Here is a 25,536-nt window from a genome sequence, read left to right on the forward strand (position 1 = left end):
GTGTTCACCGTCACACCTCTGACGCAGGGGAAGAGACACTCCATTGTGTACCTGAGCAAGAAGCTGCTCCTCTGGGAGCAGAACTACTCGGCCATAGAGAAAGGAATGCCTGGCCTCAGGTGGGCTCTTAAAAAGCTGCAGCCGTATCTATTTGCGTGGCACTTTATAGTGTACACTGACCACTCACCCTGACGTGGCTGCACTGGATGAAAAGGGCCAATTCCAAACTCCTAGGGTGGAGTCTGATCTGCCAAGATTATCATATGGGGGTGGTCCATGTTAAGAGGAGCACGAATGTTATAGGTGATGCTGTGTCCCAGAGAGGTGGGCCTGAACTTAAGAACATAAGAACGGCCATACTGGGTCAGACCAAAAGTCCATCAAGCCCAGCATCCTGTCCTCTGACAGTGGCCAATGGCAGGTACCCCAGAGGTTGACAGTGCGTTGCGTGAAAAAATACTTTCTTGTTGTTTTAAACCTGCTAATAATTATATTGAGTGGGAACAGCTAATTTAGACCCCATCATTTTATATGTATAGTTAGTATTATGTTTTCCAATGTGCTTTACTTTGCATTTATCAACATTGAATTTCATCTGACATTTTGTACCGGGTGGTTTTGATTTGCTATCAAGTGGCAAGGCTCCTGGAAAAGACGGCATCCCAGTAGAAATCCTCAAGTGTGGGAAAGACAGCCTATTACCATATCTTCATGAGCTGCTACTTAAATGCTAGAAAGAGAGTGAGGGTACAAGAGATGAGGACTTAGCAGGGCTGGATAATTAAAAATGGCCAAAGCTGACCCATATCAATGGAGGCTCTGAGAAGACACTGGCAAACCCAGTCCCCAGGACACGGACACCTAACGACCAATGCCCCGGAGGTAGCCGGATTCCCCCACCCCAGACCCTAGCTTGAGAATAGTGGCCGGGTGTGAGGTGGGGAGATAGTGGAGGGATAGGAGCTGGCTGCTGGAAGGAGTCGGGGCATTTGCCTGGGAACTGATCAGAGACACAGAGCCTGAACCATGGGGTTCACGACAGCTTGGCTGGGCCATGGCTAACTAGCATGGCCGATGTTTTACCCTGCTCTCTCTGTGCTAACCGAAGGCTGGCCTGTGCTCTGTGTCCAGTGACTAATAAATCCGGCTGGTTGGACAGCACACTGGGAGCGTCACTGCACATGCTGGGTGAGATGCACTGATCTCTGCAGAGTGTGAACATCTCTCTGAGGGCTCGGGCTCAGCTGGCCAACACTCAAGGGGGGAGGTGGGGGGGGGGGCTGCAGCCCCAGACATTCAGCCTCAGGAGATAGCCCTGAAGGGTGAGTGAGGCCCTAGGGAGTCTGGCCCACAGAAGGAGTTCATCCCAAAGCTGAGTGGGGGAATAGCACTGATACTGTGGGTCCGCAACAGAGAGCTCCCAGCTATTGCAGCCCCAGCCTGGCCCAGCAGCTGTAAGAGCTAGCCACCCAACTGTACCTGCTGTGATGGCGCTCACTATTCCTGACCCCCATGGCCATGAGAAGACATCCAGGCTGTCAGGGCACAGCCAGAGCCAGATACCCTGGCGAGGCAGCTCCCCCCACACTCACGGCTCCGTGGGCAGCAGGACCCCACCCTGGTTGGGAGAGAGTTCCGGGAAGGGCCCACTACCTGCTCCACCCAGCACTTCTCTGGGTAGTGCCAGGGTCCCCATGTTCCAGAGAGGGGCAGGGTCACAACAGATCAGGGCAGAGCTGGAGTCCCACACCCTGCCCCGCCCCCATTTCCCTGCCCCCATCCCCATGGGCTGCCATTCCTAGCCAGGCCATGTTCCTGGCACCTTGGGTCAGATGCTGCCCCAAGTCCCAGCCTGACATACCATCCTGCTCCTCTGGGTGGGGCGTGCTGATGAGCCCCCTGCAGCCGTCAGCCACCCAGCACCCCACGGACAGCAGAGCCTGGTGCCCCCACTGCCCCCCCCCCCAATCTGGAAGACTGGTTTTGATTCCTTGAAACCATTTCAGATGTTAAGTATATATAAATGTTTGGCTTGCACGCAAAAGACCTTATAAAAATGTAGTTGTAGGTAAAAGCACTCTTGTTTGTGCCAATCATTTATCAGACAGAGAAGCTGTGGCCCCTGATTTATTCCTGACACCACCTGGAGAGAAACAGTTACGTTACGACTGCTTATTTTTCTGAAAACCCTGGGTACCAGGCCTGCCCCAGGATGGTAGAGTCACAAGACAGCCAGGGGCTGCAGAGGGTGCCGGGGAGGCAGCAGGAGGGAAACGAGATCAAGAGCTTTGGAGACTTGGGGGAAGGGTCTCCCCATTCTTGGCAAGGACCCCCCCCCCAAGTTACAGACACCATGGAAAGGCCCCTGCCAGTGCTCAGCAATGAGGGGCCAGGCCAGAAGCTAGTGCTGCCCTCCCCTGCCCCCCCCCCCCAGATGGTGCAAGCTGGGCTCACAGCACCCTGCTCAGGGCAGTGCAGTGTGGAGCTGTGGGGGGTACTGGGGCAGCACAGCTGGGAGAAGGTGCCAAGTTCGTGGGCAGTGCTCTGCAGAGGAATGACACGCTGGCTGTACATGGCTCAGGGATGCTCCTTGTGGGGCTAAGAAACAGGGGAGCCACCACCCAGCAGGACACCTGGCAGGTGGGACGTGGGTGCCCTGCTGGAGACCACCAGGGACAGGTGGCTGGACTCCGAGCTGCCCTGTGGGGGACTCAGCCCTGAGATAAGGACAAGGACCCGGAGCCAGGAGGGGCGTCGACACCAGCTGTCATGGCCCTGGTGTGGCCACGTTGGCCTATGGCTTTGCCTCTCAGTGCTGAGCCTGGGGACCTTCTGAGGCTGCAGCCAGGGGACAGGCTGCTAGTGTTGCAGCTGCACCCTGGAGGGGGCAGTCCAGCCTTGCACAGGGGTCTGGCTGGGCTGCACTTGCTGCAAGGAGCCCCACAGAGACAGGGATCGCTACGTTGAAGGCCCAGTAGTGGAGTCCAGAGGCCTGCCCCACTGGAGCTGGGGTAAGGGGCTGGGGGCATTGCCAAGGGACTGGTGACAGGCTGGGAACAGCCCCCGTGCCAGGGCCTATGGTGAGCTGTCACTCACACTCCCCTTCCCACCGCTCAGGCTTTCTGAGCCATGCTGGGCCCAGAGCCCCTCGTAGACAGGGACTGAGACCCTGAGCGTGGCACTCCAGCCTGTGGGAAGGTAAGCAGTGAGCAGGGAACCCTGGTCGCCAGAGCCCTGGTTCCTGCTGCGTCCTGGCCCAGTCGGAGCTCAGAGCTTCCCTAGCTGGAAGGGCCCATTGCAATCAGCTAGGCTGAGCCCTGCAAGCCTAGGCCAGAGACAGCAATTCCTGGCAGAGTGGTTAGACATAGCCCTTCTGGAGCTAGAGACTGTCAGTGATGGAGACTCCACCACAGCAATGGCTCCAGTGACTAATTCCCCTCAACGTGAAACAGTTACACCTGATCTGTCTGGCTGCAGCTTCCAGCCTTCGGCTCATGTCAGACCTTCCTGTGCCAGAGCAATGACCATAGGTACCATCAGACTGGGATCCCCATGCCCCCTTTCCTGCCCATGGCCCAGCCCACTGGCTCCTCCACCACAGCGTCTGACACTGGCTGGTGCCCAGGCCTCTTGGCTCCATCCACTCCTGGTTCTCCATCTCCCATCACTCACCCAGGGTGGGGGACCCCCCAGACTTTGTCCTTAACCCTTCTCTTTGCTCTGGAGGTGATTCTGGCTCCACTTGCCAATCCTGCTGCCTGTTCATAGTGCCACCTCTCTGCTATGCCAACGTCGGGGTAGGCCTGCTGCTCTTTCTGTAGGGCCGGGCGGTGGCTGTAGGTCACGCTGGCCAGGAGCAAGCTGCTCTCTTCTCCCCATGGACCATCCCCCATGATACACAGAGGCCCTGTAGTGTTACTGCCTGTCCCCACTCTCCTCCCTGCCCAAGCAGCTCCAGCTGACTCAGCCCTGGGACATGTACCCAGCTGTGATCCAAGTACCAAGAGTCCTGCGCCCAGGGCAGCAGTAGCTGCTGGCAGCAGGGAGGGGGAAATCTTGCTTCCTGCTGCCACAAGGTGGAAGTTTTCTGCCGTTTTTATGATGCTTGTGCATGCCTCAGTTTCCCTCTGTACTTTGCATTGCCGCCCTGTGGATGCTGTGGCGAACTGGGACTGTTCTTGGTGTGGTCTTTGAATGCTGAGTGGGGAGTGTTGGCTGGGAAGGCAGGGGAGTGTGGCTAGGATGGTCTGCATTGGGGGATGGGTGACTGGCCGTGAGGGAGAATACCTGAGCATGTAACATGAGAACCCAGGAAGGGGTTAGAGGCCAGGTGACACCTTTGCCAGGGAAACTGAACAAAGGCGGTGGGAGGGGACACTGGAGGGAGTTTCAGAGCTGGCTGGTGGAATGGCTGGGAGGCAGATGGGGCTCTGACCCCCAAGGGGGCTGTGGTGCCCTGGGACCCCAAGATGCACCTAATTGGGGGGGATCCTGTTGTCTGTGCCTGCAAGACCTGTCTTAGACTGTGTTCCTGTCGTCTAAATAAACCTTCTGCTTTACTGGCTGGCTGAGAGGCATGGTGAATCGCAGGAAGCTGGGGGTGCAGGGCCTTGTGTCCCCCCACACTCCGTGACAATGCGAAGGGGATGAAATGGGACAGAGAAGGAGCCATGAGGGGCAGGGGCAGTGAACCACCTGGAGGACCTGGAAAGATAATGGGCACCCCAGGGATGTCACAATTAACTCCCAGCCCTGGAGGTGGGGCATCTGAAGTCAGCCTGACCCTGAGTTCGCTGGCCCAAGATGTCAGCAGTAAGAGCCGACTGCGCAGTGCTCACCTGGGGCAGAGCAACACCTGCCTGCAGGACACCGTGTCTGGGTGAAGCTGTCTCAGCCTTGGCTGTTCCTGATGACTCAGAAATCCTGCTCTGACTGGACAAGGCTGCCGTGTGTCACTGCCAACACTGGCTGGGTGCTGGGAGGGTGAGGTTGAAAGTCTCCCCCAGGCTTCTGGCTCAGCAGGCCAGGGTAGGCAGGAGGCGGTGAGAATGTGTGGCCTGCCCTGACAGAGGGGGGCCCCTTGGGGGCTGGCCCTGAAGGGGTTCCTCCAGGGCCTGATCCTGGAGCTTTGAGACACCTGCCCATGCCCTGGCCAGGCTGTGAGACACCCCACGGAGGGGGCAGGCTCACAGGATGGTCTGTTCTCAAGGTGCAGTGTAAAGCCAGCCAGCCCAGGGAGGGGTGAGCTTGCATTAGGACACCTCCTACCTTCCTTCCCCAGGGCCTTTCCCAGTTCTGCAGGAGGGGCCCTGGTGGCCCCTCCCCCCCCACCCCAGCCCCACAGCCTGCTAGTGAAGGGGGCCCCTGCTGCAATGGAGACCCAGCCCCTCCTCCCAGGGGCAGGCCGCACCCTTGGCGATGAGGTGACTCAGACACAAGATGAGCTGTGGGTTTATTGGAAACAGGTTACAGGGCTCGGGCAGATGCGGAGCACAGCCCGTCAGCACTGCAGGTGCTGGAGCAGCCAGAGCACCATGTTCATAAAGCCATCGGCCTCAGCCTCAACACCGGAGAGCGCATGGCTGTTCCTGGGGTACAGCAGCAGCCTGTAGAGGAGGAGAGGGCTTGGCGAGGTACCCCGGAACCAGCTCTCCAGGACCCACCCACACACACCTGGGCACAGACCTGCACCCCCTGCCACCTCCTCATGGACCCCCCCCCCCCCCCAGGACTCCTGCACCGGGACCCACCCCGCCCATGTGGGATATACCAACTCCCCGCAGCCATCTGAGCCTCCAGCCAGCTTCCCTCATATAACTCCAGCTTCCTCCCGCCGCAGTGATCTGCTTCCTCCCTTGGTGTTCCATTGGTGATACCAGCCCCACTGGCCTCATTGCCCCTGAGCACCCAGCTTGTCTCCCCCCACTCCAGCCACGGCCCCTGCACCAATCAGTTCTCTCCCCCCAGCCAATCCCTATGTCCTGCCCCCCGCGGACTCACCGGGTAGGAACGCCCCTGGCCTTGAGAGCACGGTAGTACTCCAGACCCTGCTTGGGGGGGACACGCCTGTCCTCTTCTCCCAGCATCAGGAGCACAGGTGCCCGGACCTGTGGGGAGAGCGGTGCAGAGACCTGGGTCCCACAACCTGCACTGGGGGCCCACACCAAGATGAGGAGGAGTGTATGTATCTCTGACCAGGGAGAGAGGGGCAGGGGCAGGGGCAGGGTCTCTGAACAGGGTTTCAGAGCAGGGGGGTGGGATGGGTTCCCCGGGGTGCAACTGGGTCGTGGCTAAGAACAGTTAAAGTTTGTTATTTTCTGTTTGCTTATTTCAGGAAAGGGAAATGGGGACAGAAAAGCAGAAAGATGAGTGAGAGTGAAGCAGTTGCGAAATTGATGCTGTACAAACTGCAAGCAGCAGAAAAAGAACATCAGAGACTTTTGGAACTAAAACAGGGTGCAACTGGGGTACAACTGAGCCCTCTGTCTTACCAACCTGGGCTCCCTCTCACACTGCTGCTGTGACAAACTGCAAACCTCTCCAGGTACTGCACTCACACAGCCATCCAAGGGCAGGGATGCACCCAGCTCAGTTACATGAATGCTTTTGCCAGTCACTCATGAACTAACAATAGAGAGACTTCAGCCAATTCCTCCCAGCTCCCCAGCCTAGGACCCCAGGGCTGTATGTCTTGCCCTGGTCAGAAGCCTGGCCAGTGTAAATTCATTGCCCAGTCTGCTACTTCTACAAATTAAAGTGAATGGGCACCAGCCCTTGCAACCTGAGCAGATTTTCCGAGCACTTCAACCAAAATGCACTGTTTTAGGAAAAAAATTTAAAACGTATTTCTTAGGTAATCAACTTTCATCTGTATGCTTACTGCTTATAATCACTTAAAATCTATCTTTCTGTAGTTAAGTAAATAAAATTGCAATCTGAGTTCTATAAACTAGACAGGATTTGAATGAAGCAGCATCTCACCTCGACATACAATACAAGCAGGTGACAGATCTTCCATACACAGACTGGAACTTTCCTTCAGCCTGGGACCATCTCCCCAGTTCTGTCTTTTTCCTCCAGATGTACTTCCAGGTGTTGAATTGTGGGGGGAGAGAGGCCAGGTTGGTAAGCCAGACTGGGCTCAGCAGTACCCCAGTTCCAGGTTGCACCCTGGGGAACCGGTCACAGTGGCACAGTGAGCAGGGTGAAATGCACAGTTTGTTGTTCTGAGTGAGATTTGCATTTCATACACTGGTGTAGAGATTTTAAGTGTGGTGGCTAAGAACCGTCAAAGGGAAGGTTACTGGTTTGTTATTTTCTGTTTGCTTATTTCAGGAAAGGGAAATGGGGACAGAAAAGCAGAAAGATGGGTGAGAGCGAAGCAGTTGCAAAATTGATGCTGTACAAACTGCAAGCAGCAGAGAAAGAACATCAGAGACTTTTGGAACTAAAACAGCTGGAAGTTGAGGCTCACTTGAGGCCTTTAAAGGATAGATATAAGCTGGTCATTAACACGTTTAGGCTTGAAATTACACGAAGGTTTCTAACCATCAGAGGAGTGAAGTTCTGGAGCAGCCTCCCAAGGGGAGCAGTGGGGGCAAAAAACCTAACTGGCTTCAAGACTGAGATTGATAAGTTTATGGAGGGGATGGTATGACAGGACTGCCTACGGTGGTGTGTGGCCCATCAGCGACTGCCTGTAGCAAAAATCCCCAACGGCTAGAGATGGGACACTAGACGGGGAGGGCTCTGAGTTTCTACAGAGAATTATCTCCCAGGTATCTACCTGGTGGGTGTTGCCCATGTGCTCAGAGTCTAACTGATCATTATATTAATGGTTGGGAAGGAATTTTCCCCCGGGACAGATTGGCAGAGACCTTGGGGGTTTTTCACCTTCCTTTGCAGCATGGGGTATGGATCACTTGCAGGTTTAAACTAGTGTAAATGGTGGATTCTCTGTAACTTGAAGTCCTTAAATCATGATTTGAGGATTTCAGTATCTCAGCCAGCAGTTATGAGTCTATTACAGGAGCGAATGGGTGAAGTTCTATGGCCTGCAATGTGCAGGAGGTCAGACTAGATGACCACGATGGTCCCTTCTGACGTTAGCAAGAGTATCTGAGTAAGAATATACATTACAATATATATACAATTATATTACAATATAAACCTAACCAGTGTCCCTTAAGTGACTTGCCACAAGATGTCAGAACATGTTAGTATTAGAGCTGAGTGGGTCTAATATTTATTTAATTTTCTTTCTTGATATAGGAATTAGTTACAGTGCTCCTGTCAGATGATTTCTAAATTATTATCTGCAAAAAAACCCAAACTACTACAGTTTTCAGTTACTTAAGTAGCCCCTGGAATCACAGTTAAAGTTGCTCCCCCCTTCCCCAAAAAATCTGAAATGGCGCCCCTGTGGGCCGGCACAGAATTTGCCCCCCCCATGCGTGGCCCTATTGGCTTGACTGGAGCCACCCCCCCAAATATAGAAGTCAAACTACCCCATGATTGTATGTGGAGTTATGAAGTTTTAAAATGTGTGTGTCACTGAAATATGTTGTGAGCTTGGGAACACTCACAACCAGCCTTTCAGGTGCCACAATGGAACAGCCAGACGCTGCTGATGGCCCATTAAAGGAATCCACACTCCCAAGGACAATTCCAGTATACAATGGATACCTCTCTTAGGCCTTGGCTACACTGGCGCTGTACAGCGCTGCAACTTGCTGCGCTTAGGGGTGTGAAAACGACCCTCCCTGAGTGCAGTGAGTACAGCGCTGTAAAGCGCCAGTGTAATCAGAGCCTGCAGTGCTGCACGCTCGCTTGCAGCGCTGCAAGCTATTCCCCTCGGAAAAGTGGAGTACATACAGCGCTGCGAGAGAGCTCTCGCTGCGTTGGCGGCACGACTACACTCGCGCTTCCCAGCGCTGCCACGAGTGTAGCCAAGGCCACAGATAGCATGTAGATAATGGAGACTGCTTGACACACATCATAGCAAAGGATCTCTCCAGCAAGCTTGAAGAAGCTATAAAAGGGGGAAGTGACATCATCGCTTGGCCTCTCTCCCCCCACAACTCAACACCTGGAAACACATCTGGAGAACAAAGACTGAACTGGGGAGGTGGTCCCAGGCTGAAGGAGTCCTAGCCTGCGTACAGAAGATCTGTAACCTGCTTGTATTATCTATCTGGGTGAGACACTGCTTGATTCAATTCCTGTCTAGTTTATAGAACTCAGATTGTGATTTTACTTTTATTTCCTAGGTAACCAACTTTGATCTCTATGCCTGCTACTTAAAATCACTTAAAATCTGTCTTTCTGTAGTTAATAAATCTGTTTTATATTTTACCTAAAACAGTGCATTTTGGTTGAAGTGCTTGGGAAATCTGCTCAGGTTGCAAGGGCTGGTGCATGTCCACTTTCCTTTGTAGAAGTGGCAGACTGAGTAATGAATTTACACTGGCCAGGCTTCTGACCAGGGCAAGACAGTACAGCCCTGGGGTCCTAGGCTGGGGAGCTGGGAGGAATTGGTTGGAGACTCTCTGTTGCTGGATCATTAGTGTCTGTCAAAAGCATTCATGTAACTCAGCTGGGTGTGTCCCTGCCTGTGGATGGCTGTGTGCGTGCAGGACCTGGAGAGGTTTGCAGTTTGTCACAGCATCACAGTGTGAGAGAGAACCCAGCTTGGTAAGACAGAGGAGTCAGTAGTACCCCAGTTCTAGATTGCATCCCGGGGAACCCGTCACAGGGGGGTGCAGAGTCTCTGAGCGGTGATGGGGCTCCATACCTGGGCGACGTACTGCATGGGTGACTTGTGGAGCATCTCTGCCCAGTGGGAGGCATCCGGGAGGGTGTCGGGTGCATAGGGGAAGCCGGCCTCAGTCAGACACCTGCAGAGGCAACAGAGCCTGGCTCAGAGCGGGACCCAGGCTGTGCCTGGTGCAGGGGGTGGGGAGGGTCTGAGCCCCAGGCACTCACCAGTCCGGGATGTCGGTGCCGCTGATCATGGAGGCCATGTTGACGACCGGGTTCCTTGCCACACAGGCCTGGTAGGTGCCTGGGTACTGGCCGATGAGGTGGCAAGCAAGGAAGCCCCCATGTGAGCCACCCACTAGTGCCACCCGTGCTGAGTCTAGGGGCTCCTCCTGCAGCACCTGCTCCACGCAGTACTGCAATGGGATGAGATGGGCAGTGCCATGGGGCGGCCAGGGCGGTCTCGGGCAAGGGGGGGCGGCCAGGGCGGTCTCAGGGAAGGGGGCAGCCAGGCTTGGAAAGGGGCGCCCAGGGTGGGCAGGGGGGAAGCACTGGGATGGGGCCAGGACCTGACAGGCTGGCTGAGCCCATCTCCCCCTACTAAGTTCCTGGGCAGAAGGTGCCCAGAGGGAGCAGCCTGGTCCCCTGGCTGTGGGTCACACTGTCCCAGCCCCTGCGGGGGAGCTTGGGGGGCAACCACTACCTGCACGTCTTTGACATCCTGGCAGCCCACGTGGCCGGGCAGGGAGGCGACGCTGTCCTGGCCAAAGCCCAGCGAACCGCGGTAATTCACTGGGGGAGAGAGTTCAGTGTGACGGGAGAGCCCCTGCCAGCCCCCCTGCAGCAGGGGTTCATGAGGGTACAGAGCTGGCTTGCCACAGCCAGCCCCCAGCCATGCTCGGGGAGCAGGGTGCCCACCAGGAGACCCCACCCCTTGCCAAGGGGCACCTAGCTGCAGGCCTGCAACCCAGGGAGAGGGGGGGAGCAGCCAAGTGCTGTGGGGCTGGGCTGGCCTGGGCACTGCGCCCTCCTGCCGGCTGCCCCAGGGATGCTGACGGTGCCTGGGGTGCTGTCCCGAATGGCCATCCCCATGTTGGTGCTGCATTCTAGGAGCTCAGGCTCCCTGTGCCTCAGCCCAGCTGTGCCCTCAGCCCTCTCCAGGGGGCTCCAGGGCACACTCTGAGTAAGCCCTGGCCCAGCAGTTCCTCCCCAGGGTGCTGTGCCCAGGGAGCTGGCAGGGGCCGAACACGGCCAGGCCTAGAGAGCCCACAGCCACCACTTCACCAGGCCTTGGCTGCATCATGCCTACCCCCTGTGGCTCCGGCAGGACTCACCCAGGAGCACAGCGAAGCCGATCCTGCAGAGCGCCGCGGGGTACAGCATCCAGCTGGCTGTGCAGACAGAGTGTGGGCCTCCTGCAAGGCGAGGGCAGAGGAGTGAGGGGCTGGAGCATGGGGCAGAACCCAGAGCGAAGGGGCTCGTAGGGAGTGTGTAGTGTAGTTGTTCGGACATGGTGTCTGGCAGGGAGCGGGAAGAGCTGGGTGAGCAAAGCGATTGCGCTGCTAGGCTCCCCCAACACACGACTGCCTTGAACAGGCGGTTTTCAGGGGAGCATGGACCAGGGGGGCGTCTGCTGGCCCCGCTTACTCCCTGAATGGCGAATGAACGACACTGTTGGCACGAGGGGCTGTCTGGGAACCGGGGACAAGACACGCTCAACAGGGCGACAGAGCTCTGGGGACTAGGGCAAAACAGGAAACTGAGGCCCCCCAACCCTCCAAAACAATTACTATGGGGACAAGAGAGTAAAAGAAGAGGGAAGGGGCTTTGGAGTTGGGGGGCCCAGGCCTGGGGGTAGCTGCGCTCCCTGTGGGGCTGAGGAGTTTGGGGACCCAGGTCCAGAGGGTGGCTGCATTCCTCGTGGGGCTGGGGGAGGATCAGAGGTCACAGGCCTGTGGGGTGGCTGCGCTTCCCGTGGAGCTGGGGGGTTGGGGAGGGCCCAGGTCTGTGGGGTGGTTGCACTCCCCGTGGGGCTGGAGTGTCAGAGGGCCCAGGCCTATGGAGTGGATGCACTCCCCATGGGGCTGAGGAGTCAGGGGCCCAGGCCTGTGGGGTGGCTGTGCTCCCCGTGGGTCTGTGGGGGTCAGAGAGCCCAAGCCGGTGAGGTCACTGTGCTCCCCATTGGGTTGGGGGGTTGGGAAGGGCCCAGGCCTGTGGGGTGGCTGCGCTCCCCATGGGGCTGAGGGGTTTGGGGGCCTAGGCTCGTGGGGTGGCTGCGCTCCACATGGGGCTGAAGGTTTGGGGGGACCAGGACCATTGGGTGGCTGCGCTCCCTATGGGGCTGGGTGGGTTCTTGCATCCAGCCTGGGGACAGTTCTCGGTCCCACCTCTCCCTGAGCTCTGTCCCTGCCACGAAGGGTGTGGTATCCCCACCCTGACCCTGCTCCAGGCTCAGCCCAGCGGGTGCCGGCAGCCCGCTGTGATGACGCCAGCAGTGCCGAGGGTGGGATCTGGGCCTCGGCCGGCAGGCACATGCCTCCCTGCACTATTGATGGCAGGTGCCAAAGCCGCAGGCTGCAGCGCCTCACTCAGATCTGACCCAACCGCCTGCCATCCTCCTAGGAACCGGTGCAAGCTACCTAGGGAGGGACTCTCCATGGACACGACCACCAGGGCAGAACCTTGCCCCCTGACCCGAACCCAGAGGGACCTGCCTGTCATCATTGGGCGCTGGTTGGGTTGGGGCCAATCCCCTCCCCCTGCAGTGGGGGGGGGGGGGGGAAATGTGCTTGCAAATCAGCGCCCAGTGAAGGAGCAGTGGCCTGCAGCCGCCGTGACAACCCATGGCACAGAAGGACAGCCGGCCCCACAGCAGGAGGGGAACAGCTGCAGATGGGTGGGCATGGGGACCCCCCCAGAGCAAGGTGGCAGCACTGATGGAGGAGAGCACAACACCTGGCTCTAGCTTCAAAATTAGGCCTAATCAGACCTACACAGCCTGGGAGGGCAGGGGTCTTTGACGGGGGGGAGGGGCACGCCGGGCGGGGGACTCACCATGGGGCATGACCACCAGGGGCAGCTTCCTCGGCCCTAGCCCCTTGCTGGGCTGTAGCAGGATGGCTTCGAAATCAATACCCTCTGCAAAGGAAGAGTGTGATGTCAGCGCTGGAGCCAGCCCTCCAGGGCCCAGTCCCCGACCCCCGACGGCACTCACCGTACTTTGGGTTCTCTTGGTCTGGGGGGGGGCTGCAGGGGCCGGATCGCCCAGCTGATCTCCGGGATGGGGGTCATGTCCTCCAGACACACCCAGTGCACCTGGGCCTCCCGCCCGGCCCTGGGGAGGAAGGCCACCTTCTGCCAGGGGAAAGAGCCCATCAGTGGCAGGCGCAGCATGCTCGGGGAGTGGGGACATGACCAGCCAGGGGAGGGGCGGCAGGATGCTCGGGGGGCTTTTGCAGACATCTTCTGGCAGCATTTGGGGAGGAAATGGCTGCAGCTGGCAAGGGGGGTTGACAAGGAAAGACTGATAGCATTGAACGAGTAAGCAGCCTGCATGCAGCGCCAATGCCTGCAGCCCCCTGCTAGCCCAGCCTTGGGCTCCACTCCCTAGCTCTGCTGGTGCCCCTCACTCCTGCCCCACTGCTCCCTGCTAGCCCAGCGCCTGAGCAGGGAAACGCTTTGGGATGCTGGCTGGCGTGTGGTGTGGATGCAGCCAGTAAATTTTTATTCCTGAGTCTGCATGTGGGGTGAAAGGTCATAGCACAGCCTCCCACCCTGGCCCATTCCCCCTTACCAATGTGGGGGGGCAGCTGGGGGTCGAGAACCTGGCCACCAGGAGATCCCGGTCAATGGTGAGGAGAGACCAGCTGCCCAGGGGGGCGCCTGCAGAGGGACAGATGCCTAGGTCATAGTCTGGAGCTCACAGGAGGAGTCTGGGGGCAGCAGGGCTCCCAGCCCCTCCCACTGGGCATCCAGGGACAGCGCGAGCAGAGCAGGCTGCCGGGTACTTACCCGTCGTCAGGGAGGTCACGCTGCCAGTCAGCGTCTCCACCACAAGCAGCTCCTAGTGCGACACCAAGAGCTTTGTCAGAGCTGGGGCCGAGCCAGAGGCAGGGAGGGCCCAGTGCACCCCCAGCCTCTCTGCTCAGGGCTGGCCTGGGCCCCAGGCTCTGCGTATGCCTGCAGGCAGCATAGCTGTGGGGCTGCCCTGCCCCAGTCCCCCATCCCAGTACCTGCCGGCTGCGCTGAGCGGTGTCCAGCACGACCCTCTGGCTATCGGCTGCCCAGCACAGGCCCGGCAGCGCAGGGCAATAGATCCCTGTGAACGTTCCTGCAAGGAGAGGGCCCCAGGCTCAGCGCGCTGTCCCCTGCACACCAGCCAGGCTGGCACAGGGCACACGCACCAATGGCCAGCAACAGGGAACCAAGCTTCCCACGCAGCTCCTGTTCAGTTCCCTGCCCCCACAGCTCTGCCAGTGCCCCTCACTCCCGACCCACAGCCCCCTGCCCCGCCAACCTTGCCGATTCCCCTCACTCCCACCCCACTGCCCCTCCTGAGCAGACAGCGCCGTATGCTAACTTTCACACGGGGAGAGCGCCAGTCCCTGGGTGCCCAGCCTGCCTCATCGTCCCGTTGCACAGCTCCTCCCTCGTTCCCAGTGAACCTGGCTGGCTACTCACCCTGGCTGTGCCGGGGCACGACATCCAGCACGGTGGAGGTGACCTTCGTGTACCAGTCATACTGCAAGAGATGGCCGGGGGCACTCAGCATGGGGCTGTTCTGCAGTGCTGCCCCCTCCCTTCTGGGGGATCCAGGACAGGGCTGGCAGCTGTTCATGGGGAGGCCCAGTGTGCTGGGGAGCCTGCCCTGGGTTAGCTAGACTCCAGCAGGCCTCTCCCAGCTCCCCCCAGGCACCTGAGGGAGCAGCAGCACTATGCCACGGGCACCATCCGGTGCCTTACTGGGGGGCAATAGGTGAGACCCTGTGGGGAGCAGTGGGCAACAGCAGAGCGAGCAGGGCCAGGCCCATGTATCAGGGTGACATGCCCAGGGAAGATGGTTCTCGTTATGCCGCCACGGGCACAGACACTCGGCTATGGCAGTGCTGGAGAAGCCCAAGCACCCAGCCTATGCAATGTGACCGATGACCGGCTCCCAGCAGCAAGTGCCACTGGCGGATATGGCCCACACGGCCTTGGCTGGGAGGCAAAGAGCCTGACGCCCAACCCCTGGTACTGGCTCCCCAGCCTGGCGGGACCCACTCACCATGCGGAGGCAGCTGCACTGCTGGTGGGGCCCGAGTACGCCGTTCTCCAGGTACACAATGCGGCACTGGTCAGGGCTCAGGCGTGGGGACCACACGGCCTTGGTGTCATCTGACAGCAGCTCTGCAGCGGGATGGAAGGCCGGGAGAGGGGTGTGGGCACAGGCAGGATGGGGGCAGGTAGGGCGGAGGACAGGCAGGTGGGCAGGGCGGGGCAGGGCAGGGGTTGGGCAGGGCAGGCCTGGCCTCAGGCTGGATGGTGGCACACGGGCAGGCCGCAGGCTGGACAGGGGCATTGGAGCATGCAGAGTGGGGAGCACACAGGCAGGGTAGGGGCACCGGGCAGGATGGGGCACGTGGGCAGAGCGGGTACCACAGGCAGGGGGCATGCGGGCAGGGTGCAGGCAGAACGGGGGCACATGGGCAGAGCGGGGACCACAGGCGCAGGGGGAGAACACAGGCAGGGCGGGGCATGGACAGACCTGGGGTACACGGGCAGGCTACAGGTAGGAAGGGGACACGTGGGCAGAGAGAGGACCACGGGCAGGGCACACAGGCAGAATAGGGTATGTGGGCAGAGCGGGGACTGCGGGCAGGGCAGAGGGCACATGGGCATCGTGAGGAATGGGGAGAGTGGGGAGCACACGAGCAGGGCGTAGGCAGGACGGGGACATGAGGGCAGGGCACGGGCAGGACGAGGGCAGGGTGCAGGCAGGACGAGGGCAGAGCAGGGGGCACAAGGGCAGAGCGGAGATCATGGGCAGGGGGCGCATGGGCAGGCGGGCAGGGCGCAGAGGGCACACAGGAAGGGCACAGGCAGGGGACACACTGGCAGGGCGGGGACCGCAGGCCGGGCAGGGGGCATGCTGGCAGGGCAGGGGGAGGACAGGGGCACGTGGGCAGAGTGGGGACTGCGGGCAGGGCAGGGGGCACACAGGTAGGGCGTGTCAGGATGGGGGCATGTGGGCAGGGGGCACATGGGCACAGTGGGGACCATGGGCAGAGTGGGGGGCACACGGGCAGGGCACTGGCTCAGAAAGCAGCAGCAGCGACTCACCACACCTCGCTCCCGTCAGGTCCACATAGAACAGTGCTGACCTGGGAACCAGAGCAGCGCGGTCATCACTGCACAGGCCCCACAGCTGCCCAACCCTCCTGCCCTACATCCGATGGGAGCAGCCAACCCAGCCCCCACTCCTGCCCCTGCCCCAGCTCGCAGATCGGAGCTGCAGCTCCCCAGGCTGAGTCTGGCAGCCCCAGCCCCCCGGCAGCCCCTCCCTTCTCAGAGGCCACTGCAGCAGATGCCCGCAAGCTGGGGCCAGCTCTTGGAGCAGGGCTGGGTCATCCCCAGTCTGGCCCTCTGTCCTGGCAGAGCAGCCCCAGCCTGCAGGCGCCTCAAAGGGCATTTTTCTGAGGGGTCCCACTGGCCTAGGCACACCCAGACATGGGGAGGCTCCTCTCCCCTGCGCCGGTCGCTCAGGCAGGGGCAGCTGGCAGCAGCACAGGGCACTCACCTCCGGTTAGTGCAGTGCCGCAGGCCCAGGCGGAAGGGCTCATGCCACCAGCCTATGAACACCACACCCATGTCACCAGGGGACCAGAAGGCCTGCAGGCAAAGAGCGCCAATGATCAAGATGGGTGGGGAAAGAGAAGGTGAGGGAAGAACCTGGTGGGGGGGAGGAGTGTCAGGGGGGCCCAAGAGCAGCTAGAAACTCTCCCACTCTGTTTAAGGGAATGAAGCCATGAGTGGTGTCCTCCAGAGAACCAAAGCATGGCCCCACCCTGCTGGTTGACATCCTGGGGCACAGATTCCCCTGCTGAGGCATATCAGTCCCTCATGGAAACTGAGTGACCTGTGGATGCTGGCAGGGGCAGCTGGCATCAGAGGGAACAGACAGAGAGGTGTTTGGGGGCTGCTTTGGGCAGCCAGCAGGTGCCAGTCGGGCACTGCCAGCGCCTGGCTCCCCACGCCCATGCTGACCTGCCCAGGGGAGATGTGCTCCGGGACGCCCTCCAGCACCGAGACATTGCCACTCTCCACATCCAGCACGCACAGGGCCGGGATGCTCTTGCCCACCAGCGCCTCGCCCCAGTCGTCGTGGTACACGAACTGCTCCCCCTGGAACACAGAGCCATGAGTGCCCCCTCCCTGGGGAACCCCCCGACCCCCAGTCCTCCTGCTTTCTGGAGCAGGACAGCCCTGTGCCTTGGACCCAGGGCCGATCTGGCTCTAATTGCATTGCCAGAGCCCACAGGACAGCCATCCCCTGCCCCACAGGCCCAGCATCCCCGAGGGAAGTAGGGCATAGCACTCAGCGGCAGAGCCAGGAATTGCTCTTTGAGTCCCTGCTCAGGGCTCTAGCACCATGCCTAGATTTCCGGCCATTTGTGGGGGTGGGGCGAGTGGCCCACCCACAGCTCCAACTCGGGACCTCCAGCTGCACCCCACACACCTTGACAGCCTTGTCGCGTCTCTCATCAGCACAGCCACTGCTCAGCTCCGGGGCTCTGCTCTGGAAGAAGGACTCGGCCTTGGGCCGTTTCCTCTCGGCCACGTAAAGCAGGTGAGTCTCCGAGTGCGACCAGGACAAGCAGCCAAACTGATCTGGGGAAGTGCTAGTCAGACCCTGTGGGGCAGCACAGCCCAATGTCCCCACCATGGGGCCTGGGGGCTCCCTTTGCCGCCCTCCCCACGCCCGGCCAGACGGCTGCGGGGCCCCCTTCACCGCCCTCCCCCGGCCCAGCCAGATGGCTGCGGAGCCCCCTTCGCCGCCCTCCCCACGCCTGGCCAGCCATCCCCCATCCTGCCCCACCCCATAGCCCCAACCCCTCCCCCAATTCAGGGAGAAGGCGGATCCGTCGGGACCCAGCCTCACCATCCTCATAGACATTGCCATGCTTCTCCAGCACCGTCAGGTTGATGCTCTTCACCTTACGATTCTGATCCCATATCTGGGGGAACAAAGACATCAGGGGCCAGACCCCAGGACTGTGGGGTCACAGGGCAGATGGCAGGGGAATGGCAGCACAGGACAGGGGGAACAGGCAGCTGTGCTAGATATTGCTGGCAACAGCTGCCAGCTGGGGTGGCAGTTTGCCTGGCTGTAGAGTGGGGAGCAGGGCCCCACCTTGCACTGGCTTACTCCATCCACTAAGAGAAGGAGTGGGCTGGCCACGGCTCTGTCCATCCTGCCCCACACCAGCCCGGGATCCCACGAGGGTCAGGTCCGCTGGCTGGGCCCCAGTGTGCCATGAGCAGTGCCTGGTAAATGCTGAGGGGAGAGCCACAGGGATTCCCACCCCAGCGGCCTGCTGGAACTACAGAGAAGGGATCCCTCCACCCCAAAGCCAGGCCTGAGGAGGGGCCGTCAGCAGCAGGGGCTGACCTCTTCCTTGAGTCCCGAGCATGGTCAGGCCAGGAAGGCACCTCAGCCCCAGACAGCAAGGACGCCGAGGGCTGCCCTCACTCTGCCCAGGGCTTTTCCTACAGCCCCAGCCTCCTATTGACTCACCTCAAGGAATTGCTTCTCCTCGCCTTTGCCAGGACTGGCTTTCCGCAAAACGGCCTTAAGTGCCCCACTGGGAGACTCCCTGCTCAGCAGCCTGCAGGGGGAGACAGGCTGGAGTGGGCCTGGGGGCATGGCATGGCTTGGGGACAGGAGACACACGGCCAGGGCTCAGGGAGTCCATAGGATCCTGGACCCACATGCGCTAACCTACCCCACAGGGGTGCTGGGAGGGGTGGAGCTGGGGCTTGTTGTGATAATTTGGCCTGCAATTGACCCTGATGTGAGCTCAGTCGTGCAGGAGAGTGAACGTTCAAGCTGTCACAGTGACCTGTCATCCAAAATGGTGCAAGAAAATATGTACGAAGGTCCCCAAAGGACTGGGTGTTCTGGTCACGCCTGGTAACTACGAGGAGGAGGGGACCAGAAATCAGTGGACCAAACCTGGTGTCGGAAATTTGGCCTAATTGGTGGTCAATGGGCTATTCCACCCCTCTGCCTGTGGAGGCTGGAAAACAAATAGACTTGGGGGAAAATGAGGTGTCAGAGCTCTGGAACAAATTGATAAACTAAACACCAGGAGCAGATGGTATTCACCCAAGAGTGCTGAAGGAACTCAAATGTGAAATTGCAGGACTACTAACTGTAGTCTGTAACCTATCATTTAAATCAGCTTCTGTACCAAATGACTGGAGGATAGCTAATGTGATGCCAATTTTTAAAAAGGGTTCCAGAGGTGACCCTGGCAATTACAGGCCAGTAAGCCTGACCTCAGTACCGGGCAAACTGGTTGAAACTATAGTAAAGAACAAAATTGTCAGACACATAGATGAACATAATTTGTTGGGGAATAGTCAACATGGTTTTTGTAAAGGGAAATCATGCCCCACCAATCTACTAGAATTCTCTGAGGGGGTCAACAAGCACATGGACAAGGGAGAATCCAGTGGATATAGTGTATTTCGATTTTCAGAAAGCCTTTGACAAGGTCCCTCACCAAAGGCTATTAAGCAAAGTAAGAAGTCATGGGATAAGACGGAAAGTCCTCTCATGGATTGGTAACTGGTTAAAAGATAGGAAAACAAAGGGTAGGAATAAATGGTCAGTTTTCAGAATGGAGAGAGGTAAACAGTGATATCCCCCAGGAGTCTGTACTGGCTCCAGTGCTATTCAACATATTCATAAATGATCTGGGGAAAGGGGCAAAGAGTGAGGTGGCAAAATTTGCAGATGATACAAAACTACTCAAGATAGTTAAGTCCCAGGCAGACTGTGAAGAGCTACTAAAGGATCTCGCTGAACTGGGTGACTGGGCAACAAAATGGCAGATAGTATCAGAGTGGTACCATGTTTGTTTTTCTAGATACAGACTATGAGGAGTCCGGTGGCACCTTAAAGACTAACAGATTTATTTGGGCATAAGCTTTCGTGGGTAAAAAACTCACTTCTTCAGATGCATGGAGTGAAAATTGCAGATACAGGCATAAATATATATTGGCACATGAAAAGAAGGGAGCTCCCTTACAAGTGGAGAACAAATGTTGAAGACCAATTCAGTAAGGGTGCATGTGGTCCACTCCCAATAACTGATGAGGAGGTGTCAATACCAAGAGAGGGAAAACTGCTTTTGTAATGAGCCAGCCACTCCCAGTCCCCATTCAAGCCCAAATTAATGGCGTTAAGTTTGCAAATGAATTGTAGCTCTGCAGTTTCTCTTTGAAGTCTGTTTTTGAAGTTTTTTTTGTTGAAGAATGGCTACTTTTAAATCTGTTATTGAATGTCAAGGGAGATTGAAGTGTTCTCCTACTGGGTTTTGTATGTTACCATTCCTGATGTCTGATTTGTGTCCATTTATACTTTTACATAGAAGACTGTCTGGTTTGGCCAATGTACATGGCAGAGGGGCATTGCTGGCACATATCACATTAGCAGATGTGCAGGTGAATGAGCCCCTGATGGTGTGGCTGGTATGGTTGGGTCCTATGATGGTGTCGCTAGAGTAGATATGGGGACAGAGAAGGCAACGGGGTTTCTTACAGGGATTGGTTCCTGGGTTAGTGTTTCTGTGGTGTGTAGTTGCTAGTTAGTATTTGCTTCAGGTTGGGGGGGCTGTCTGTAAGTATGGATTGGCCTGCCTCCCAAGGCATGTGAGATTGGGGGATCATTTTCCAGGATATGTTGTAGATCATTGATGATGCGCTGGAGAGGTTTTAGCCAGGGGCTGTACATGATGGCCAGTGGTGTTCTGTTATTTTCCTTGTTGGGCCTGTCCTGTAGTAGGTGACTTCTGGGTATCTGTCTTGCTCTGTCAATCTGTTTCCTCACTTCCCCAGGTGGGTATTGTAGTTTTAAGAATGCTTGAGAGATCTTGTAGGTGTTTGTCTCAGTCTGAGGGATTGGAGCAAATGCGGTTGTATTTTAGGGCTTGGCTGTAGACAATGGATCGTGTGATGTGTCTTGGATGGAAGCTGGAGGCATGTAAGTAAGTATAGTATAGGTTTCCGGTATAGGGTGGTGTTTATGTGACTATTACTTATTTTCACTTTAGTGTCCAGGAAGCGGATCTCTTGTGTGGACTGGTCCAGGCTGAGGTTGATGGTGGGGTGGAAATTGTTGAAATCCAGGTGGAATTCTTCAAGGGACTCCTTCCTGTGGGTCCATATGATGAAGCGTAAGTAGAAGAGGGGCACTAGGGGACGAGGGCTGAGTAACTCCCTTCTCTTCATGTGCCAATATATATTTATGCTTGTATCTGCAATTTTCATTCCATGCATCTGGAGAAGTGGGTTTTTTACCCACAAAAGCTTATGCCCAAATAAATCTGTTAGTCTTTAAGGTGCCGCCGGACTCCTTATTGTTAAAATGACAGATAAAATTCAATGTTGATAAATGCAAAGTAATGCACATTGGAAAACATAATCCCAACTATACATATAAAATGATGGATCTAAATTAGCTGTTATCACTCAAGAAAGATCTTGGAGTCATTGTGGATAGTTCTCTGAAAACATCCACTCAATGTGCAGCAGCAGTCAAAAAAGCGAACAGAATCTTGGGAATCATTAAGAAGACAGAAAATATCATATTGCCTCTATATAAATCAATGGTATGTCCACATCTTGAATACTGTGTGCAGATGTGGTCGCTCGTTCTCAAAAAGGATATATTGGAATTGGAAAAGGTTCAGAAAAGAGCAACAAAAATGATTAGGGAATGGAACGGCTGCCATATGAGGAGATTAATAAGATTGGGACTTTCCAGCTTGGAAAAAAGAGGACTAAGGGGGGATATGATAGTGGTCTATAAAATCATGACCGGTGTGGAGAAAGTAAATAAGGAAGTGTTATTTTCTCCTTCTCATAACACAAGAACTCGGGGTTACCAAATGAAATTAATAGGCAGCAGGTTGAAAACAAACAAAAGGAAGTTATTTGCCAGCTATAACCCTGTCTACAAGACTGTCTGGCACGGGGAGCCCCCTCCTGCCAAAGGGAAAGGGAACATGGGGTGTTGTTACAATGAAAGCCTGACTCAATGTTTTCCATTTCAAAAGCTTCAGCTGGTTTCCCTTCCTTTCTGGATGTTCAGTACAAGTTAAAGGGTGTTTGCTGGGCTGTTTGCCCTGAGACTATGCAAGCTGAGGTCTCCAGATCCTAAAGCCCAGGCCATGGTTAACACAGTTTACTGTTGGCCAGGGACTGGGTCATATGAACGCTTTGGCTCCCATATCCCATCTAAACACACACCAGGACACAGCACAATGGAGAGGTGCTCCCAGCAGGCGCAGCAAAAGGCAGGGACAGCAGGCCTGGCACCTGGGGCTACCCGTTGCAAAGCTGGAGAAGCAGTGGGCACAGGGGGCCCCGAGGTAGCCCAGATGCCTCCTCCAGGGGGCGGGAGCAGGCGCAGCCAAGAGCCCCGAACTCTGCTAGTGGCCTTTCGCAAGCAACTCAGCCTGGAGCTCCCCCAAGGACACAGGGGAGGGGCAGCTGCAGGGGAGGGAGCAGGGCAGCGTAGTGGAAGACTCTGCCTCCCCAGCCAGCAGCCTGGGAGCTAGGGGCGATTCAGGGCTAGACATAAGGCCCCCAGGACATCCCACCTTCCGCACTCTGAGCAGGGGGCCTCTGCCAGGTGCAGAGCCACACTTTGGTTCTGTCCCTCCTGCTGGAGCCCCCTGGCAGGAGGCAACGCAGCCCAAGCTCTTCCCCAGCTGCCCACATCCCATGGCAGGGCAGCCCCCACCTCCCGCCCAGCCATGCCCACACTGGGCAGCAAGCCAGGCCAGGCTCTAGCAGAGCTGTGGGGATGGCGATGGGCACACGGTGGGCACTGGCAAAGGCACAGGGCGGAGACACTCACTCTCCCTTGATCTCACTGCAGGTGCCCGAGGGGCCAGAGTACACGATGGCCTGGCTGTCATGGAAGATGAGGTATTGGCGGCAGAACTTCACACTCTCAGCTCTATCCAGGTCCTGCTGAGACCACTCTGGAAGGAGAGGGCAGTCAGCTGCCACCTGCACTGGGTTGGCACCGTCCCCTCTCCTTTGGCCTTACAGCAAAGATACCAGATGGCATGGCCTGTGTGCAGAGCAGGGCACCTTGCCTGCCTGCACTCCTGGCACTCTCTGTGCTACCTGGAAGCAAGCTGGGCTTGAGGCTAAGGCAGCAGCTTAGGGCTCAGGAGATCTGGGTTCAACCCTAGCTCTGTGTGATCCTGGCCCAGTCTCTTATGGCTTGATGGTCAAGTGTGCTTAGCGCTTTGCAGCTGGGATGGGGGACACCTCTGAAAATCAGCTGTCACTGTCTGTGCCTCAGCTCCACAGCTGGCACGTGGGGACCGCAGTCTAGCTTCTGTTGCAGGGCACACTTCTCCCACCTCTCTAGCTGGAGAAAGGGATCAATGTCATATGGCAATGGGCAGGTCCCATGGCTCAGACAGGCCTCTGAGTGGAGAGAAGACAGAAGTCTGGAGAGCCAGGAGCCGTGACTCAGGAAGCAGGGCTGGCCAGGCCAGGGAAGCCACACGGAAGGCCATGGAACCCTTAACTGGGGAAGGCCAGGGCCGGATGCTGCTGTGACAAGTGGAGGGGGAGTTGTAGTGTCTCTACTGAGTCTCTGCTGACTGTAAGAGAAGGGGCTGCAGGCAACAGACAGGCAGCATGGCGCTCTCTGCTACAACTGAGCATCTCATCATGCACTGCTTCTTCTACTGGCGCCAGCTGCAGGGATGGGAGGGCTGAGCCCAAACCTAGGGAACCTGCCCAGGGGGCGGTGTGCTGATCTGAAGGACCCAACTGCCACAAATCCCTTCACACACGTGAAGAGCCCCAAGCAGGGTCTTGGGGCGGTTTCCTCTGAGACTGACACTTGGCAAGCGGACAGCCTGGAGTCTGGGCCCATCACCGCCTTGGTGCCTGACCTCAGAGATGAGGGACCTGGGGGGGCGTCCCATGGCGAAGCTGAACCAGAGCTAGGAACAATGCAGCTGCCCTCTGCTCCTGGGGCCCCTCTGCCTCCAGCCCTCCGTTCTCCCCACACTGGGACAGAGGAGCCCTGGAACGCGCAGGGCGCAGCGCAGTCGGTACCTGTATAGACATTGCAATATTTGCCCCCATACTGAGTGATGACCTCGGGCCCGATGCAGGCACTGCAGAGCGAGGGGCACTGGCTGAGCTCGCGGTACAGCGCTGCTATCTCTTCCGGGCTCCTCAGCACCTGCGCAGGAAAAGCCCATCAGCATAGGGAGGTTGGCAGGGAGCGCCGAGCCAGGCACCGCGCAGGGAAGGACCAGGGCAGCGGGACGCACGCGGAGTTCGCCGGCAGGGAGCGTTGGGCGCAAGGGTCAGAGCTCGGCATGCCAGAGGTGCAGGGACGGGGAACGCAGCCCAAAGGGCGCTGTGTGCGCAGGAAGAGGTCATGGCCCCGGGGGTCACACGGAGGTCACGGCGGGGGGGGGTGGAGCTTTCGCCCCCAGTCCCTGCGTCCCAGTCCCCCCGCCTGGCCTGCCAAACAAGGCCCCTCCCGTGGGGCACTGTGGGAAAGCGGCGGACCCAGCCCCTCACCGGTGATTCCATGTCGCTGACGCTAGTCCGGACGCTGGGGGTCCTGACGCGGCACTTCCGGACCGGGGGGCGGGGCCTCCACTGGCCAGGGTCCGGCCCCGCCCCAAGAGCGCTGCGCGGGCAGGGGCAGGCGTGTCCCCCTGCAGCTGCAGTCCAGCCGCGCCCCCCATTACCCGGCAACAACGAGATCGTGCGCTGTCCCCATTCGGGGGCATCGTGCTGGACCTGGCTCCGCAGCGAGCCGATGAACGGAACGCGGTCGCCCTGCGGAGCCCAGAGACCAGCCGGGGGGGCGGGGCTAGGCGCTGGAGGCGGGGCCAGGGGCGGGACGCTGGCTGGGGGCAGAGCTGGAGACGGGGCTGGGGGTTAAGGGGGCGGGGCGCTGGTCGGTGGCGGAGCTGGAGGCAGGGCTGTGCGCTGGCCGCGGGCGGGGTCCGGCGTTGGGGCGCCCCCGAGGTGGGAGCTACTCGCGCACGCATCTTCTCCGCCCGACGGAGCGCTCTTCCGTGCCCTCGGGGTTTCGGGCTGCGACTCCGGGCCTTCCCCCCCCCCCAGTGTCAGCCGGTCTCTGCCCTCCTGGGCCAGCCTACGGGCCCGGCTGCCCTCTGACAGCAGGACGGGCAATGCACAGCAAGGCCTGGGCTGGCTGGGAGGGTCTCCAAAGTCCGCTGGTTCTTGGCACCAGAGCACCGCTAACCATGCTCATGCAGGGCCGGTGCAAGGATATTTTGCGCCCTAGGCAAAACTTCCACCTTGCGCCCACCCCCATCCCTCCCCCCCGGAGCATCGCTTATTATAAACTTTTAAAAATGAATACTGCATAATATGGCATTGTTCATTAGAATTAATACATATTCAGCTTGAAAATTTATTAATTTCATTATTTAGATTACATATTCAATGAAAATAAATGAATAACCTGACATGGTGTGGGGCTGGCTGGCT

General features: G+C 58.0%; 1 protein-coding gene across 1 annotated transcript; it reads right to left on the bottom strand.

Moving 5' to 3' along the window:
* Positions 1-5,452: 5,452 nt before the first annotated feature.
* APEH (acylaminoacyl-peptide hydrolase) lies at positions 5,453-24,869 on the bottom strand. The gene is given in 23 exon segments (XM_024193681.2): positions 5,453-5,606; positions 6,001-6,107; positions 9,794-9,896; positions 9,985-10,175; positions 10,463-10,551; positions 11,094-11,174; positions 12,814-12,897; positions 12,974-13,004; positions 13,006-13,113; positions 13,553-13,641; positions 13,771-13,822; positions 13,992-14,089; positions 14,440-14,500; positions 15,026-15,147; positions 16,081-16,121; positions 16,538-16,629; positions 17,005-17,142; positions 17,477-17,628; positions 17,900-17,975; positions 18,536-18,626; positions 22,889-23,015; positions 24,115-24,244; positions 24,592-24,869. Coding segments are annotated over 23 exon segments (2,181 nt in total). The 5' UTR covers positions 24,604-24,869; the 3' UTR covers positions 5,453-5,500.
* Between the last annotated feature and the right edge of the window lie 667 nt (positions 24,870-25,536).

The sequence above is a fragment of the Terrapene carolina genome, unplaced genomic scaffold (genome assembly GCF_002925995.2).
Source record: "Terrapene carolina triunguis isolate 2854851 unplaced genomic scaffold, T_m_triunguis-2.0 Scaffold235, whole genome shotgun sequence".
Taxonomy (NCBI): domain Eukaryota; kingdom Metazoa; phylum Chordata; order Testudines; family Emydidae; genus Terrapene; species Terrapene triunguis.